This window comes from Rhinatrema bivittatum, chromosome 7 (genome assembly GCF_901001135.1).
Source record: "Rhinatrema bivittatum chromosome 7, aRhiBiv1.1, whole genome shotgun sequence".
Taxonomy (NCBI): domain Eukaryota; kingdom Metazoa; phylum Chordata; class Amphibia; order Gymnophiona; family Rhinatrematidae; genus Rhinatrema; species Rhinatrema bivittatum.
The window spans coordinates 275,099,406-275,113,780 of NC_042621.1; the positions used below are offsets into that span (position 1 = coordinate 275,099,406).

The 14,375-nt window shown below is 43.4% G+C and overlaps 2 protein-coding genes across 4 annotated transcripts in view; one reads left to right on the top strand and one right to left on the bottom strand.

Moving 5' to 3' along the window:
• Positions 1-846, bottom strand: part of ARL3 (ADP ribosylation factor like GTPase 3) — a 118,192-nt gene extending 117,346 nt beyond the window's left edge. The window contains exon 1 of the mRNA XM_029610278.1: positions 700-846. Coding sequence (XP_029466138.1) covers positions 700-702 — 3 coding nt within the window. The 5' untranslated portion in view covers positions 703-846. The remainder of the gene's footprint in view (positions 1-699) is intronic.
• A 4-nt stretch (positions 847-850) lies between these two features.
• SFXN2 (sideroflexin 2) overlaps positions 851-14,375 on the top strand; it is a 57,995-nt gene continuing 44,470 nt past the window's right edge. The window contains exons 1-3 of one of the 3 annotated variants that reach the window (XM_029610276.1): positions 851-1,032; positions 2,318-2,505; positions 5,738-5,908. In XM_029610276.1, coding sequence (XP_029466136.1) covers positions 2,336-2,505; positions 5,738-5,908 — 341 coding nt within the window. In that variant the 5' untranslated portion in view covers positions 851-1,032; positions 2,318-2,335. Of the gene's footprint in view, positions 1,093-2,189; positions 2,212-2,317; positions 2,506-5,737; positions 5,909-14,375 lie in introns of those variants that run through there. The other 2 variants (XM_029610275.1, XM_029610277.1) reach the window with 2 other exon arrangements.

A 14,375-nucleotide genomic window follows, 5' to 3' on the forward strand; every position in this document is an offset into this window, starting at 1 on the left:
AATAGGGCTATGCAAGTTCAGTCTGGAAGCTCTGGAAAAATCCCTCTAGCAGAATTATCTCCTAGACACATCATTACCTAAAGCTCAGTCTCCAATGGAAAATGAAATAATGGTAAGTTATACCAGAAAACTCATGTATGGGGCAAAGCTTCCAAAGTGTTTTTGATATCTTTGGTCTGGATATCGTATTCTTTGAAATCTGAGAAGTGTGTAAATAATATTCTCACAGATCTGATTTCCAGAACCTGCTTATGGAATCTCAGATTCCAGCAGGTCTACAACGCTCCGCAGCATCTCTGCCCTTAGACATTTGTCTTTTTTAGGAGGCTAGAGAGGGCTTCCGCCGCCGAAGAAAGAGGGGGGGTTTACAAAATGTTTGCATCTCTCCGCCCCATCACTGCAATATTAACATTTATTCCTCCCTCATCCTGTAAAAGATTCAGCTGAGCCTCAGCCACTCAAATATCAAGATTAACCACCAGCCATCACCATCATCATCATGACGTCCTACCAACCGGCCACCATCTCCGCTGAGGAACCGCACAAACCAGCTGAAGAACCCCAAGCTGGACGTGGCCGCCCCGCCCCGAGCACTGTAGCCCACCAGATCCGGCAGCCCTGCCACTCTTGCAGAGGCTTCGGGGCCCACCGGAAAGTACCGATCAGCGTCAACCGAAAAGAAAATACCGCACTACTCACCATCCTCTCCGCGACTCCGCGTTACCATGGGCAACTACGTCACTAGAACCGCTAGAACGTGTGGCGTCACGGCGTAAGGTCGTAACAGGACAGTGCCACGAGAGATATTGAAATTAGGAAGACGCATGCGCGCATCCTCCCTTCGAAAGCCACGCTAGATAAGTGGGCGGAGAATAGTTCCGCACGCGAACGCTCTGATGTGTCTGCCCAGAGCGCGCACGTTCCCGTTGAACCGGGAAATATTGCTGACGTACACAGAATCCGTTCTCGCTCTTGATTGGCTTATAGGGTAGCACTTGGTTGAATATGTTGGCTGGTCCGCGCGCTGAATGGGTAATGTGGGGGTAGTGGTGGTGGAGGGGCTGGTGATCGCGTTGTATATTCGTGCTGCAGGTACAGTGCCACTCACATGCTGCACTTTTTTTACGTTTGTGCATTACTACTTGTATGTAGAGATCGATGTTTAGCTATAAATAATGTAATTGAGGTTCTCTGAGATTCGGTGCACGGGGTGTAACTTGTGCAACGTGTTCCACTGCTCCAGCTTTATCGCCCTCATCGTGTGAAAGCAGTTTGTAGTTCTCATTGGTTTTAGGCACTAGAAAGAACAAACAGTTGAACTGTAAAAGACATGTGGTGTCTAGGGAAAGCAGGGACTGTCATCCATAAATGTAAAAAAAAAAAGATCTTTTTATTTGTTAATGTGAAAGTTTTGTACGTGAATGGTTTATTACTGTAGTAAGGTGTGTGGCGCTCCATTTATTTATTTTATTTATATATCTAACCCGCACTGTCAACAGTTCTGTTACTATCTTTACTTGTCAGTTGTATATTTCAGACTGTCTTATCCAGGAATGTCGAGTCCACGTGAACTTTATTTTATACTTCTAATGTGCAACCTTCATTTTATAGATTATTTTATTTGCTAAACATGGAATAGATTTAGATGCAGGCTGATTACAAGCACAGACATTTCTGGTGAACACACTCAAACTCACAACTCATTTAGGGAACATTTTCCCCATTGACACAGAATGGGAGAAAAGCCTTAGTAAATCAGGCCCTCAGATTGCACAGACATTTTTATAAAATTTGAAATGACAGTAGACTAGTTATTATAGCATGATTATATTGCACCCCCGTGGGGAAGCAGTGCTGTTGTATGACTTGTTTTACATCATCACCAGCATGCTGTTGCTCCATCTCGGGGGGGGGGGGGGGGGGGGGGGGGGTTATAAATCAACTGCTGCATATATGGTCTGCAACAGTTTGACAAGTCCAAAAATTGGAGCAGCTTGTATCTCTGTTTTCTGTTTAATCCAAAAACTACACTGGGCCTAATTTCTCAAGTATTTTTCCGCTTATTTAGTATTTGTAAGCAAAATAATTGAGAAATCAGACTCCTTTCCTTAATTTCTTTAGTCTAACTGGAATTTTATTTTAGTTTTATTTATATTTTTATATTCCACTTTTCAGCACTTCAAAGTGTACATCAAAGCTGATTACATATAGGTACGCTAGAAGACTGACCTGACTTGATGTAACGACAACATAAAATAGATTTCTGTGCTTTTTTTTTTTTTTTTTTTTAACAATATCACTTTTTTTTTTTTTATAGGTGAAGATCTGAATTAAAATGGCAAACTCATCAGTGGATTTAACAAAATTTAACATTGATACCCCTCGATGGGATCAGACCACATTTGTGGGGCGCCTGAAACACTTTTTGAACATCACAGATCCACGGACAGTAGTGGTGTCTGAACAGGAACTTGACAGGGCCAAAGTACTAGTGGACAGCTGCAGGTAAAGTGCCCATGCTCCTGCTACTAGGAGTGAAAGAAAAAGATAAAAGAAGGAAGCTGCATATAACTGACAAAAGTGCAGCAAAAGTGCAATGCTCTGGAAGAGGCAGACTTTGGGCTTGACTTATCACGAGCATTTCAAGAGCGCACCGTTAACCTGCAATTGGCCGTGCCTTTTTGACGTGCGTCTATTACCCCTTATACAACAAGGGGTTTAGCGAGTCGAAAACATGCAGCCAACACCCCCCCCCCCCCGAAAACTATTAGCGCTCATCACATACAAATGCATGTTGATGAGCCTATTAGTTCCCGGGATACTGAAAGGGCAGGTGTTAATTTCTGAGCAACCCGGTATAGTGTACAGAAAAGCAGAAAAAACTGCTTTTCTGTACACTCTCCGACTTAAAATCCTAGCGATATTAAGTCGAAGGAACAAAAAATTAAAGTTAAAATAAATCTGCCAGCCGGTCAGTGGTTAGCAAAATGGACGCGCAGTTTTACCGGTGTCCGTTTTCCTAACCTGTGGCTGTCAGCGGGTTCGAAAACCAACGCCGTTAAAATTAAGCATCGGTTGTCGGACCTGCTGACAGCCACCTCTACCGCTAATAAGGAGGCGCTAGAGATGCGCTATTGTCCCTAGCGCCTCATTAGTACACTGCCTCATTTAAATACAGAATTGCGCACCCAGGAGAGGTGCCTGGGCACGTGTCGGGAGAGTGGGCGCTCAACACAGAGTGCCCGCTGTCTCGCATTTTTTACTGTATCGGCCTGTTTGGAAGGAGTAGAAACCTCTTATCAGATCATGCGCCTGGAGTGCCACGGCAATGTGTGGGGGTGGTGAGGTGGCTTGGGTTTGGGTGTTTTGAATTAAACTGCATTAGCATGTAAGATTTACTTTTGTTTATAGCATCACAGCACGGATATAAAAGGACAAATCAGAAATAGCATAAAAATTTGTGATCCTTTCCAAACATGCCCACAATCAGATAAAGATGATTGGATAACATGAAATCACGACAAAGTGAATACTAGAAATAGGCCCAGGCTATGAGATGGGAGAGGTGCTAGTGGAGATTTTGCTTTTTCAGGAAAAATGTTTGTATACTGAGAAATCTCTCCATCCAGGGACACTTGCCTATGTATCTATTAGGTAACAGAATTATTTGTGGTCTGTAGAGGACTCCCTTATAGGTTTCTTAATAGATGTCATCCATTTTTCAGGCATTTACCAGTGTTGTAAAATAACAGATTTAGAGGCATCTTTCCATGGATAGATATTTAGAGGGCAATTTCAAAGGCATTTCCACACACCAAAGTGTTTTATTCTTGGAAAGGGGTTCTTTGAAATTTGCCTGTCCTCTCTTTGCATGAAAGTGCGCATGTAGGGTCAGTCACATGTACTTTCAGTGAGACAGAGTCAGAGAAGGGTTACCACATACACGTGTGTCTGCGCGCATTTGTGCATATGCGTGTAATTTTGCTGGGATTAATACCTACGAAAATGGCAGGTGCATGCTTGTGCAAATGCTTTTTTTGACCCAAGTTTCAGAGGGAAATTTTTTTTTCTCTTTGAAAATTGGTGTAAAGTCTGCAGATAGAAAGCCCTCACAGACTTTATACTTCTGCGCACAGTTTAAAAGTTGCTCTCTGGCGCTGTGGAAATAAAAATCTTAGGCCTGGATTTATCAAAATGCACTAAATATCACATGTGATAGGAAAAGGGGTGTGTTTTATAAGTGCCAGAATTGTTGTGTGTGGAGAGAGACTGACTAGCCATACTGCCCTCACACTAGACAGGTATTTATATTTCTATGGGAGGCCCACCTAGTAACTCGAGGTGAGGTTTAGGTATTAGTGTAGGGGTTAGGGGCCACTTTGACATTCAAAGTGAAACGTACGAACAGAACAGTGCTCTCTTGTGAAGATTTGATGACCCTCGGAGTGAGGAAACTCACTTAAAGATGAGATTTGTGCAGTGTTCTCTCAACCTTGCTTGATGTTACCCAGGTAGAAAGTCCATCAAGCTAGGTTGAGAGAACATTGCACAAATCTCATCTTTGGGTGAGTTTCCTCACTCCGAGGGTCATCAAATCTTCACAAGAGAGCACTGTTCTGTTCGTACGTCTCACTTTGAATGTCAAAGTGGCCCCTAATACCTAAACCTCACCTTGAGTTACTAGGTGGGCTTCCCATAGAAATATAAATACCTATCTAGTGTGAGGGCAGTATGTCTAGTCAGTCTCTCTCTCCCTCCCTTCCCCCTAGGCCAGCTGTCTGATAAATGACCCTTTTCAAGTTATCTAGACAAAATGTTTTAATTCAATATTTCCACCCCACTAGCTAAATTTTACCAGGGTAGAATTAACCCAAATAAAAAAAGACAGGGCAGGGGAGTATTCCAGAGCTGTGCTTGCATTTTCCCTGGGTCGTGCTGAGATTTGGCCCTAACCAGGTAAAGATAGCCAGGTAAGTCTGGTTGGGGGATATACCGCTGTCTGCATAAGTTTATCCAGGTATATTTAGTGGTAGACATACCAAGGTAAGTTCCGTTGAATGTCCCGGCTAAAATGCGGCTGACTATCGCTGAATTTTGACCTTCTGGAAGATGTCGGCAGATAATCATTAGATCCACCCATCTCCACTCCTTTGATTCTCTGCCTGCTGTGCTGCCACAGATCCAACGCGGATCAGAAAAGAAGGTGCAGATGTACTAGGAGTGTATGTGTCTGATTCTTTGGAAACAGTGCCTCCAGTATAGGTAACCATGTGGTTGGTATCAGGTCTTTTAGATGCAAGAAGTGCTGTTTTGTTTGCAATTGAAAAGATTTTTGAAAAAAAAGACAATTTTTTTGTTTATTTAGCAATTGTGTATCATATGGGCAAGGATTATATCCTCAGCGGCTTGTTGCTTCGAGGAAGAAATGTTTAGTGCCAGTGTATTGTAGGTTACCGGTTGATCTGTAACTGCCCGTTAGTTTATCACTTTTCTAGTATGTTGCCTAGAGCCACGGTTTTTGTTAAAACTGAACATCTTGCTCTTCTCAGTGGTACAGAAGGGCCGCAGGAAGAAAAGGGGTAACTTCTGGGGAATGGCCAGGTTATAGGGCCTGGAACTTTTCACGTCCCACTGTCTAAATGTGAGGGCGAGCATGAATGAACCTGGGAGGTCAGGTGACAAGGGAAGCGCTCTCAGTAAATAAGTAAAAACCAAACTTCTTTCTTCTTACGCACAGGGCAGGTACAGTGCCTCCAGGCACCAGCGCGGAACAGCTGCATTATGCCAAGAAGCTGTATGATTCTGCCTTTCACCCCGACACGGGAGAGAAAATGAATCTGATTGGGAGAATGTCCTTCCAGGTGCCTGGCGGGATGGCTATCACAGGCTGCATGCTGCAGTTTTACAGGTATTGTGCATGAACACCAGGACATCAGACGCCCACAGGGCTGTGGCCAAACTGAAGTCCAGGATGAATCTCATGAAGAGAGCTGTGGACTGGCAAACCCCCATCTTAATTTAAAATCGCTGTGAATGTGGAATGTTTTCAGTTCTGTGCCTTGCCTGGACTTTGTCCCTTTCTTGTTGTTTGTGCTGTGCTGTGTTTGCACATGTTCAATTAATCCTGTGGATCGTTAAGCTTTGCTTTCCTGGAAACTACAGCCTTCCTCTGTTTCAGTCTGCCTATTTGTCTATTTCACATTTGTAGCCTGCTCTTCTCAATGGCTTACATCAGCAAAATTAACTAATTACAATATATAAACAATTTTATACATACAGGCCTGATATTTAAAGCACATTCAGCGCTCGATAGCCGAGTAAGTAGGACTTATCCGGCTATCTAGTGGGCCGCTGAATATCCGGTTAATTTAAGCGCCACTAGATAGCCGGATAAGTCATGTCTTAGCCGCATCAAATGTGGGTGGATCAGGGCGCTGCTACTTATTCAGTTAACTGGATAAGTAGCAATACCGTATTCACTCTTATCCAATTAAGTTGATCAGATAAGTTTGAGCAGCCATAGAGCTGATCTAACATAGCTGGATATAACTTATCCAGCTAAGTAGTAATTTGTGCGCGGATATTCACTAGCAAATCCGATTATGACAGCCCCCAGTACAATCCTTATGCCCAACCCCTCAAACTGAAAATGCACAGACATTTTGGAAGCTTTCTGTGAGTTCAAGTAACTAAGATAAAGTAGTTGCAAAAACCAGAAATTATGATTTTGTTTCCCATTAAGGTTCTGCAGGAGTAGCCTAGCGATTAGAGGAGCAGGCTGAGGACCAGGGAAGCCCAGGGTTCAAATCCCATTTCTTCCACGCTTTGCCCTCCATTGCATGGGGTACAAATGTAGCTTGTAAACCTTCACTGGGGCAGGAGCCTGGGTTTAGAAAAGTGAGTAATTAAATCCCTTATCCCCTGCAGCATGAGGGGCGGCAGTTCTAGCTGCTTGCGGCTTTCTTTAAAAGGCAGTAAAAAGCCCCTGTATTCATTTGGGCGCATCGCATCTTTGTGTCCCAGGGAGAAAATGTTCTGCTGAAAACCGTGCGAGCTCTGGTCGGCCTCTCGGGTTGGAACAGTGCGAATACAGCACGGATGTGCCGCTGGTGGGAAGGAGCTCTGCTCTGCCCCGGGCTGTATTGATCCTTGTTAATGTTTCTCAGTCTGCTGAATGCTGAGACGTTTGTCCAGGGCCTCGCTTAGCCCCTAAAGCAGCAGGGCGGCTTCAGCTCGTCAAGGTCCAGTGCCTGCTGGCTTGAAAGTGAAATGAGCCAATGAAGAAGAAAAGTGCAGCCTCTCAACCTTAGGTTTGCCCATTTCTTAATTCCGATTGTCAAAGAAACAGAGATACGGAGACAAAGTCGGCAGCTGAGGAAGGCAGGGCCCGTTTAGTCTGCAATGCCATAGGCCCAAGTTTATCTCCGACCTTCTCTTCATTTCTCTGTGCTTATCTTGGGTGTTTTTTTTCTTCTTGGATTTCCGGACTGCTTTTGTCCCTATCGCTTCCACTGGGAGATCATTCCCTTCATCCATGAAGAAATAGTTTCTGATGTCAGGACATGTGTGTGTTTATAATTTTTAAAGCTGTTCTTTTATTGTATTGGATTAATGCCAATTATATTAATTCTGTATATTTGCTGTGGTAATTTATGTTGTTGATGTTGTTGTTACATGCAAGCTTTATCTTTGTAATTGTATTGCAAAAAAAAAAAAAATCCCAATAAAAAGGAAACGAAGAAATGTGGTGCTAGCAATAGAGAGGGAGCAGTGTGCCAGGTGGGTGGCCAGAGAAGACAGACACTTAGTGGGGTGACATTTCTCCCTGGGGGATTTTGTCAGGAGGCAGGGATCATTAGCATGCTAACAGTTCCTTGGGAGATATTGTGCGCCTTTTTTTTTTTTTGGCATTTTGCCCAATAATGTTGCCAATCCTGTCCTGTGATATTAAGGGAAGTTAGGTTTTGCCATCACTCAGTTATTTGCTGGAGACAGGAGTGATTTCAGAAGCCTGGGTATGCAAGGTGATAATATAGGATGACCTCTTGAGAAGGTTCTGGAAAGAGCCAGTGAAATACTATAGAGGTAGACAAAGAGGCAATCTGGCGGAGAGCTACAAAGATGGCACTTTAACAATCGTAGGACCTATAATGCTAGATCTAAGGACCTAAATATGTGTGGTCTTGAGAGGCAAGGGGCTATGGACACATTCAGATACCTCAAGGGTATCAATCGTGCACAAGAGGCAAGCATTTTATTTTGTTTTTTAGAGGAAGGAAAGCCCTAGAATAAGGAGGTCATAATATGAACTAAAGAAGGATCGTGGAGGATGGAGGCTGTCACTGCTGACAAAGAAATGAAGATTATGGGGGGGGGAGGGAAAAATCAAAAAAGTAAGAAGAAGATTATGGAGAAAAAAAAATCAAAAAAGTAAGCAGCTCACCACATTACTCTTGAGCAACAGGGTAGATGAGGGGAGCAGATATGAGGCTAAATGGAGTGGAGACAAGTCAAGGAGAAATAACTGGAAAGCTACGAACACAAATGCTCATAGCTGAGCCCATTCCTCAGGACACACCTAACCAGTCAGGTTGTCAGGATATCTGCTATGAATATGCATGAGACAGATCTGCAGACAGTGGAAGCAGTGCATGCAGATCTGACTCATGCATATTCAGTCTGGATATTCAGAAAGCCTGACTGGCTAGATGTGTCCTGATCTAATCAATACAAGCCCTCATGCTGGAGGAGGACCTGGATATTGTTTCTATCACAGAGATATTGTTTGAGTCCTATGATTGCAATATGGCCATACTGGGCTATAGTTTTCTGTTTAGGAAGCATAGGGATGATAGAAAAGGAGGAGGAGGAGTAGATATTTATGTAAAAAATAATATCAAAGTAGCTGAAATAAAGGGAGTATGGGCAGGGCCATTGGAAGGGATGGGCAAGACAGGCGATCACCCAGGATGCCAATGTGCCTCCTCAGGAAGCAAAGTGCTGGGGTTCCATATTGCTGCTGTAATGGCAGGAGCTCTCCATAGGTGTTAACATGGCTACTGGGGTGTAGCCACATAATTGGCTGTGTCATCTGAGGGGGACCCACCCCCAAACTGCTTCCAGTAAACAGAAGGAGGGGCTCTGGGCTGCCTTGAAAAGAGGTAATGGCACTTGCATCTACCCTAGGGTGGTTTACAGACCTCCCAACTCGGGCGAAGGAATGGGCAGAGAATCTGGCAAGAGATGGAAATGAAGGGGTAGGTGGTGTTAGTGGGAGATTTTAACCTGCTAGAAGTAGATTAGAGTATCCTCTCCGCAGACTCTGTTAGAAGTAGAGAGATTGGGGACTCCCTGCAGTGGGTTCTGCTCAGGCAAATGCTGATGGCATCCAGAAGGAAAGGAACAGTGCTAGACTGGATACTGAAAAGTGGAGAAAATCTAATGTCTGAGCCACAGAGATTGGCAGAAGGTATGGTTTGATTTAATGACCAAGGCGAAGAGGATTCAGACGTAGCTCAACGTCCTGGATTTCAAAAGTATCAGCCTTGGTAAAACGAGGGAGCATCTTAAGAAAGGGGGTAGCAGGATGGGAGGAGGTAGGTGACGTGGAATAGAGTGGGTTAAAGTAAATGAGCTCTGCTAATGGCAACAAATCTTTATAGCAGGAAAGTAAATAAGAGAGGAAGAGGAAACCAGTATGATTCTCCAGAAATTCAGCTTTTCCCTTGTCTCCGCACACTGAGAGGGAGATAAGAAGCAATCTTAGAGTTTGTTTTATTATTTGGCTCTTATCTACTGTGGTTCAGACTGGCCATCACAACCGTTTACATGTATAAAACATAAATTACAATAATAATAATGAAAAGAGCAATTATTCATAACATATAACATTAAAAACAATGAATTAAAATATAATAGGTAAAACGTTCATAATTAAAATATTCCATTACAATGTTAACAAAAAATGTTTCCTCTCTCTCAGGTGTTAAAAGATTAAGATTAAGTTCTGCCTCTGGCCTTCCTCCTTTCATCCAAATACCTCGGTACCTTGCTTTACCTGTTTTTCTTCCATCCGCACTTTCGTTGTCCTCATTTCTTTCCTCACCTCTTTCAGCTTTGCCAGACATTTTTCCCTGTGTTCTTCTTCTGTTTTTGAGATCCTTTGTACTTTCTCAGTGATCATCTTCTTGCCCTTGCTTTTTCAGCCATCATGGAATACAAATACTTTTAGGTATTCACTGGAGAAGGACTGCGGGTTATTAGCAGGGGGGCATATGGGAGTGAGGTGTATATGTTACTTTTAGGAAATTACTAAAAGCATGGTTTTTCTGTCTCCTTTTCATAACTGATTCTTTTCCCACTGGTCCCCTGGGCTATGATTTTATTGGCAGATAGCATCTGACATGAGGATAGCAAATATTGTATTCTGAGTTTGAGAAGAAAAGATGGACTGGGAAACTACTGTTTGATTAAATTAGTTTATTATTGAATTCTTCGGTTAGGATTATTGTGTTTGTGTGTGTGTTTTTTTTTGTTTTTATTGTATTTTTATGTAACTTGCTTAGCAGTCCTCTGAAATATAGGGCAAGAGAGCAAATATGATAAATAAAAAGGCAAATGTTGCCTTCTAATCCTTCTCCTCTGTCGCTCACAAAGATATGGAACAGAACCAGCTCCAGGGCTGATCCATGAGGCACCCCATTAATCATTTTTCTCTCCTCAGAGTGAATTCCATTTACTACTACCCTCTATTGCACTCAACCAGTTTCTAATCCAGCATACTGGCTTGGGTTTCTGCTCAGTTTAATGAGCTTCCTATGTGGAACAGCATGAAAAGCTTTACTGAAATCCAAGTAAATCGCATGCAGCGCACGACCTTGGTCTAAATCTCTAGTCACCCATCAGATTTGTGTGACACGATCTATCACTGGTAATGCCATGCTGCCTTGGATCTTGGAGATTATAGTTAGGTCACTGTCCTTCCCTTCAGTATGCCTTCTATTAAAATTTCCCAACACTCAAGAAAAACTAAGTGGCCTGCACTTTCCAAGCTCCTCTCTGTTACCGCTTTAATGAAGAGGAATCACATCTGCCCCTCTCCAGTCCCACAGGTCCATCCCAGTCTCCAAAGATTTATCAAATGGATCCTTCAGCAGACCTGTCAGAAGTTCTCTGAGCGACCTTAGAGGTCCATATTCAAAAAGCCAGGAAGTAGGTAAGTTATCCAGATAACTTTAGGTCTGCTATTTCTACAGGCCAATTTGTTCACACAAATTTAGACCTGGATTTTCTAAGGTCACAGACCTTAGAGAATCCGGCGGTAACGGGGGAGCAAAGCGGGGGGCGGGCCTGCGAAAGCCGGGAGCGATCGCAGCTCTGAGGTGCGATCGCTGCCGGCTTTTGCACCCAATAGCACCACCGTAAAAGGTGGTGCTATTGGGCGCGCTACTGGCAGCGAAAAGGGTTCTTACCTTTTCACTGCCAGCAAAGTTTCCGCCGCGTCCGCCCCGATGACGCCCTGACTCCTCCTCTTCCGGGGCCGACTCCGCCCCGATCTAGCTATCGCACGCGAAAAGGGACTTTTCATGTACGATACGCTACGAAAATGACCCCCTTAGATAGCACTCAACATGGCTCTAAATATCTGAGCTCACCCTTGCCCCATCTCCAATTTTGTCCATATAAAAATGTAATGCAGCCAAAATAACCAACCAAAGGGGCTATATTTTTAAAGGACCAGATTTATGCAGGTAAAAGCAATTTATTATTTTTTTTTTACCCACGTAAATCTTTTGAATATGGACCCCTTAGTATCCTAGGATGCATCCCATTCAACCTTATGGCTTGGTCCATTATCATTTGTTCTAGTTCCACACAAACACTGTCTTCTGTAAATGCTGTCATAATTAGTGTCAGAACAAGTATCTTACAGTATTCTAGTCCATAAAGCAGGGGTGGCCAACTCCGGTCCTCAAGAGCCACACACAGGCCAGGATTTCAGGATATCCACAATGAATATGCATGAGACAGATCTGCAGGCACTGCCTCCATTGTAGGCAAATCTCTCATGAATGTTCATTGTGGATATCCTGAAAACGAGACCTGTTTGTGGCTCTCGAGAACTGGAGTTGGCCATCCCTGCCATAAAGCATGTCCAACCACATTGATTTGTGGGTCGAGACAAGTTTAATGATTGAAGGTGGAGGAGGCACCAAAAGAACCTACTGTGAAGAATACAAGACTGTACAAAGCACATATGGTGTTGGCAGGTCAGCTAGATAAGAAGGACCACTCCTATTGAGAAACTTGTACACCAAAGAAACATTTTTAAACTCGACATTTAATTGGCAACTGAACTCCAGAATTGGGGCAGCCAGATCCCTTGGCCTTGCGCTCATCAACATCTTTGCTGCCATATTGTGCAGTCTGAGGTAACCCTTGATATAGTAAATTATAATAGTCGACCCTGTTAGTTGTTGATGCATGGATGAGAATTAACAGGTCTAGGCAAGGCCCTAAACCAATGGAGAAAGACTAAACAGATTAGGGCTCTTTGGCTTGAAAAAGAGACGACGGGGGTGATATGATCGAGATTTGTAAAATCATGGGTGGAACAGGTAATTAGGGAATAGTTATTTACCCTTTCAAACATCACTAGGACTAGGATTGACGCCATGAAACTAGCAACCAACAGATTTAAAATAAATTGTAGGAAGTATTTTTTTTTTTACTCAGCGCACAATCAAGCTATGGAATCTGTTGCCAGAGGATGTGGTCAAAGCAACTAACAGTGGGGTTGAAAAGAGGATTAGCCAAGTTCCTGAAGAAAAAGTCCATAAGCAGTTATTAGCCAGGGAGTCTTGGGAAAGCCAGCGCATATCCCTGGGTGTGAGATACAAGAAACAGATCAACTATGGGGATCTGCTGAGCACTGTCAGAGACAAAGTGCTGGACTGGATGGACCTCGGTCTGACCCAGCATGGCACTTCTTATGTTCTTAATAAAGTCTAACCATTAATATTGGGGGGGGGGGGGGCGGTGATACTGAAAGTTTAGAGACTAACAATATTCCTTAGCTAAAGCTGGTCAGTTTTGGTCTTGGTTCTACCCCCATAAGAAAAGGAAAGTTTACCAACTCTCTCTGTTTTCTAGACACTCAAGTAGCTCTTATTTTGGTGGATTAAGACTTAACATAGCAGATGACAACCAGTTAGCTACGCCTTCCTGTCACTGATTCAATAAATTAATTGCTGATGCTTGATCTTCACCTACAAGGATGTCATTTACCTAAACACGACAATGTACACCATAACTCTCAAAACGGCTCAATCTATATTAAATAGTGAAGGAATAGAAGAGATTCCTGTGGCATACCATAGGTCAAAGGCCATGGCTAGAGCACACTTCTATCGTAACTGATGTAGTGTGATCTTCCAAAAAAAAAAATTATCCAAACCACTTCAAGGGACGGCTGTTCACCGCTGTAATCTGTAGGCATGCCAACAATAGTTCATGATCTACTTTTTCAAAGGTTGCGAATAGGTCCAATAAGGCCAAAAGAATAACCTTCCCCTTATCTGCAAACCTTCGTACATCATCCATTAGAGCCACCAATGGAGACAGTGCATGCAAATCTGTCTAATACATACTCATTGCAGATATCCTGAAAACCTGGCCTGTTTGTGGGTCTCAAGGATTGGAGTTGACCACCCCTGGTCTAGAATGAAGGCTCATGTTTTCCTCCAGAAAGTCAGATAGCTGCAAATGGACCACTTTCCCCACTAATTTACTCAAAAATAGTAGGTTGTATAAAGGGTGACAGTGGTCTGGAATGGAAATATCCAAACCTTATTTCTTCAGAATTGGATTGATTGGGGCTTTATTGGGGTTGTAGGAAAGGAGTTGGGACTGTGACAGCTCTAGCCGGAGCGCCCTTTACCTGCTTCCTTCCGCTCTTGTTGATGCTGTTGGGACCCCACCCCTTACTGAGGACCTGCCAGCAACATCTCCCCTTTAAATGTCGGGCCTGTAGGTGAGCCCAGTGGTGGGCCTTGTACCTAAGGGCACACCCTTTTGTGCGCATCTTAGTGCGAGCTACGTTGTAAGTTTTGTTGGTTAAAGCGGCTTTTTTTGTAAAATTGTATGATTTGGTTGTTATAGCAAGTTTTTTGTTGAGGGGCTGTCTGACTATTCTGCTTGCTTGATGATAATGTTGAGTAGGCCCACCTTCCAGTGGTTTGCACACATGTAACTGAAGGTTAATGGTTGGGGGTTTTATTGGGTCAAGGTGTTGGTGACAGGTAGGCTGCCTATTATGGGCAATGAGTTTGTGTGTGAGAGAAAAGATTCTGGTGATTTTGATGGAGGAGGGTGGA